The sequence below is a fragment of the Cottoperca gobio genome, chromosome 18, assembly GCF_900634415.1.
Source record: "Cottoperca gobio chromosome 18, fCotGob3.1, whole genome shotgun sequence".
In the NCBI taxonomy this organism is placed as follows: domain Eukaryota; kingdom Metazoa; phylum Chordata; class Actinopteri; order Perciformes; family Bovichtidae; genus Cottoperca; species Cottoperca gobio.
The window spans coordinates 12142982-12147520 of record NC_041372.1 but is presented as its reverse complement, the minus strand read 5'-3'; the positions used below and the strand labels follow the sequence as shown (position 1 = coordinate 12147520).

At 37.5% G+C, this 4539-nt stretch overlaps 1 protein-coding gene across 1 annotated transcript in view; it reads left to right on the top strand.

Moving 5' to 3' along the window:
• LOC115023583 (signaling lymphocytic activation molecule-like) overlaps nt 1-3922 on the top strand; it is an 11697-nt gene extending 7775 nt beyond the window's left edge. The window contains 9 exon segments of the mRNA XM_029454673.1: nt 1256-1448; nt 1885-1971; nt 1974-2171; nt 2540-2821; nt 3034-3138; nt 3236-3251; nt 3356-3423; nt 3559-3609; nt 3865-3922. Coding sequence (XP_029310533.1) covers nt 1373-1448; nt 1885-1971; nt 1974-2171; nt 2540-2821; nt 3034-3138; nt 3236-3251; nt 3356-3423; nt 3559-3609; nt 3865-3872 — 891 coding nt within the window. The 5' untranslated portion in view covers nt 1256-1372 and the 3' untranslated portion in view covers nt 3873-3922.
• The last annotated feature ends 617 nt before the right edge of the window (nt 3923-4539 follow it).

Sequence of the window (4539 nt, the reverse complement as noted above, 5' to 3'; positions counted from 1 at the left end):
TGTATTGATGCCTGACAAATCCATGTGACCCCACATCCACAATTGTTATATTGTAATCACTAGTGCCTGCAGTATTACTTTAAGTTTAAACGTTTTTTACCTGGAAAATATCCAACCAGTTAGGAACGCGTTATTTTGTAGTATATTGCAGCATTGTATTCTGATGGCTTCCAACAAACCCGAACATTTATAGTTGATGCTTTTAACAGGAACCCTTCAAACAGTTACATCGTACATTTCTGTATCAGAGTGGAAGAAGATTGATGTTGGTTCACCACTTTAACAAAAGTGGGATCTACAGTCTGTAAATTGGATTGTTGATGTCCTCTTCCTTGAACACAACTTTATTACGCTGATGACACAGATGTATTTTGGGGTAAACGTCTCGTCTAATACAGCTTCACTTATTAAAGTCGGGCATGGACAACAACAATTTTCTTTTTATATATAAAGTGTTAAAACATTATAATACATATATGTAAATTATTATAAAATCATTTTATAACCGTACTTTAGCATGAAAGGAAATACATTTTGGTTGTTCAGTGCAATATACAGCAAGTAAACTTTGAACCAAACTGAGTTTTTGTCATGTCTGCAGGTTCTCAGCCACATGGTGGAGCCCCACTCTGCTTTCAGTTCCTGAATGCATAATGTTTCATTTGTTTAACTAACATTATTTAATATTATGTAACAATAATGTTAGAATCAAACTTGTTTTCATTAATTTGAGGATATAATGTTATGTTTGTTTAAATCAGGCAACTATGTATTAATGCTTAAAGAAGGTACTCATGAGTATCATAATTACATTGAGATTTATGTGGATGTTAAGAAGTATTTTAAGGAGTAATATAACTCTCACTCTGTAGAAATATTATTGTCCAATAATAAAATACACACTTTTGAATGAATCTGGTTTGTGTTTCAGAGTTTTCATAAAGAGTATGAAGGGTGTGGTGCAACATTTAACATGACAGTGTTATTTTACCGGATCTCTTCTGCTTTTAATATACATTTCAGCAAACTGTTTCAGTTTCTTATTTGAACTTATTACAGCATAGTTTAGTTTCTAATTAATAATGCGGATGCGGAAGCAATTACCAGGGTTTATATGTGATGCAGAAAAACTAACATTCACCTTCAAATATCAAAGAGTATGATGGTACATTTTTCAATTTATTTTAAAACAGCAGGCTGTAAATATCTAACTAAAAATCTGTTATTAACTCGAATTTGTTCATCTTTTTATTAGGCCTAAACAGACTGCATGTTCTACTTCCTCTCAGCCCATCGATAGTTTCTCTGACTAGTCACAGCAGAGTTTGAAAGACCAGAAGAGGAAACAGACGTTGTTCCTCTCCTCACAAAGATGGCTGCTTGTATCTCATCCTCCCGCTGCTTCTTTACATACGGTGCTCTTCTGCTGATCGGGGTCTCCATCCAAGGTCCGTACACCTCTGCTCAGTACGGCTGTGCAGTTTTAAGCAATGTTTAAATTGCTTTGCCTCGCCTTATTGTAGTTTTTGTAAATAGCACTGCTGAAAAATGAAACTAAAACCATAAAAATAAATGTATTTTAAAATGTTATATATATTATTATTATTATTAGTATTATTATTTTTATATTATGTCTTTGGCAGCTTGAAAATAAAACCTTGGCAAATGTATTTATTTATTTTTACATTAAATCCTTTCTGTGACCACCAGTGGTGACCCTATCAAACGTTATGTTTTATAGTCAGTTAATGCTTTTCTCTGCTACTTGATGTGAAGTACTTTTACACACGGCATACTCGGCCTACAGAATATGGTTGCAGGTCATTTGGTTCTTTTTCGCTCTGACATTTGGCAGTGACAGTCTGTCGTTTGCTTGTGTTTCAGATGTGGAGGCTTCCAGCTGTCAAACTGTCTTCCATAAGAAGGTTGGAGACACTGTACAGTTGTCGTCATGCTTACCACCTGAAGGGGTCGTCATGGAGAGTCACTTATTGCAGACACAGCGGGTGGATTTGTAAATCCTGATTTCAAAGACAGATCATCTTTAAACCCCACAGACTTCAGTTTAACACTGAGAGGACTGACTCTCCAAGATTCTGGTGATTTCTATTTCCTCTCAGCAGTGAATAACAAACAAAGGGAAATAGTAAACATCACCCTGCAAGTTCATGGTAAGATTTCTCTGTTTTTGTTCTAATTTCTAATTTAAAAGCATTAATATGAATTAAGTGATTTATTCCCAAACCAAGAATCTGTCCGAACTGAAATGCCACTGTCCTATTATTTATTGTTAACACGCAACAATTTACTCTGACAAGCAAGAACACACGGTAGAAATTCCCCTCAAAAGACATTTTCAAAAGATAGATAGATAGAGGGTAGGTGCCACATATTATATTATAAGAGAGAATATGCGGGAGGTGGATTAGTTTACAGAGTTAGCTGGAAAAAGGAAAAAGAGAAACTAACCCCCCTCACACTCCTGACGCTCCACGACTATAACTATGTTTACTCTTTCTCTCCCCAACTGCCTCATTAGAGCCCATAACTGAAGAGCCCGTCGTCTTTTCCAACTCCACCTGGCACACCTGCAACGAATCCTGTACAGTTTTGCTGGCGTGCACTGCAGCCGCTGACAGCAGTGTCAGCTACAAGTGGACCGGGAGGAACCGAACCAGAAGTGGCTCCAGGCAGCGTTACATCATCACACCTCAGGATGGAGACACCAAGTTCACCTGCACAATTTCTAATGTTGTCAGTGAGAAGTCTGCGTTGGTAACAGTGAAGTGCGACAACTTTACGTCCAACACACCAGAAACAGGTTTGTGCAGAGAAGGGAATAAAGTGCAGCAGCGACCCACAAGAATCACGTAAAGAAATGGAAATATGAACTACTTTACTGATGTACCTGTATCTTTAAGACATGTATTATATTTTACAGTGTGACTCAATTATATTCACGTAAAGTGCTTTATACATTCTTTTTAAAGAAAGTGTCATTTAGTGTATTGATATGTTTATTTGTTATTGCAGTGCCCAGCTTCTCATCTCCTCTTCTGTGCGTTTTGGGGTTGATTACTGGAACTTTACTGATAACTCCTCTGCTGCTCTTGCTGCTTTTCTATACAAAGTCAAAGGGTAAGAACTCCTCTCGCTGATTAATGGGTAACACTTTGCTTCTGAAGTCAGTGCTTTAATTTGCAACAACAACAAAAAAATGTTTTCTTTTTCTCAGGTCCATGTTGTAACAGGTTGGGAAACTCTTCACACATCCAACGTACCAGAAGTAATATACGATGCATGTTCTTTGCATAAGTTTTTTGTTCCTTTTTAAATTGTATTACACATGTTTCAGGGTCGCTCAGTCTCAAACAGTCAACCAAGATGAAACTCAACAGCCTGTGTACTCCTCTCTTCTCCATGGTCAGTCTTCCATCCTGTAAACCCTCTAACACTCTTCCAGCTGTTTTTATATTATTTAAAAGAGCCTTAAAAACAGACTGTTTTCATACACTCACAAACATTCATTAATATGAGCTTACCTTGATTATCTTGTAGGTGATGGTTGTGTCTATGAAACAATGAGAGGCTCTGAAGATGCTGGAACAGGTACAGTATTAACTTTGATTAACGAGGAGCTTTTTAATAACTTAAATTCTAGTGCTTAAAAAACATTCTTATTTTCAAGTCATTACAGTAATGTCACATTTATATCGAATCATCTCAAAGACAATGAGCGCAAGTGCACAAAATACTATAACATATGCCCCCCCCCCCCTCTTTATTGTTGCTTCTTTCCACCACACAAATATCTTCCTATATATTTCATTCATTTCTTTTTTGTTTTCTCTGATTTGGTTCAAGGTCCATAAAGAGAAGTGCATCATCAACAAAACAAGAGAAGCACCGATAAAAACACGACAACCAACATTCATGTTGAGGCAGTTTTTACATCACATGTAATGCAGCTGCATTAATCTGTCCTCAACTCAACTGCACACACCGTGTGCACAATTACTAGGCAAGATTAATTTATTATTGAACAACTACAGTGCTCTCGGTCAATCCAAAAATGTTAATAAACCTCAAACCTAAATATTTAAGAAAGAAAAAGTGAGGTTTTGGTTTTCTTAGGAGAATGTGTGCACCATTATTATGCAACTAAATGAAAAACGAAAATGTTCCCATCTCACTTGTTTATTGTCATCTGTTAAAGTGAGAATAATAAATAAACAACTCACAATGAACAAATAAACATTTCTGAAAAATAAAAAGTTCAAAACCTCTATTGCTGAAGCTGGGTGATGAGCTGTGGTCTCAAGGTCTTAGGTGCCTCAAGGGGCGGTAACCCTCGAACACCGTGGTGGACCCCGGTGGTCAGGGAAGCCGTCCGACTGAAGAAGGAGTCCTTCCGGGTTATGTTATCCGGGAGGACTCCGGAAACAGTTGCAGGGTATCGAAGGACTAGAAGGGCGGCAGCTTCTGCCATGTCAGAGGCAAAGCAGCGGGTGTGGGAGAAGTTCGGAGAAGCTATGGAGA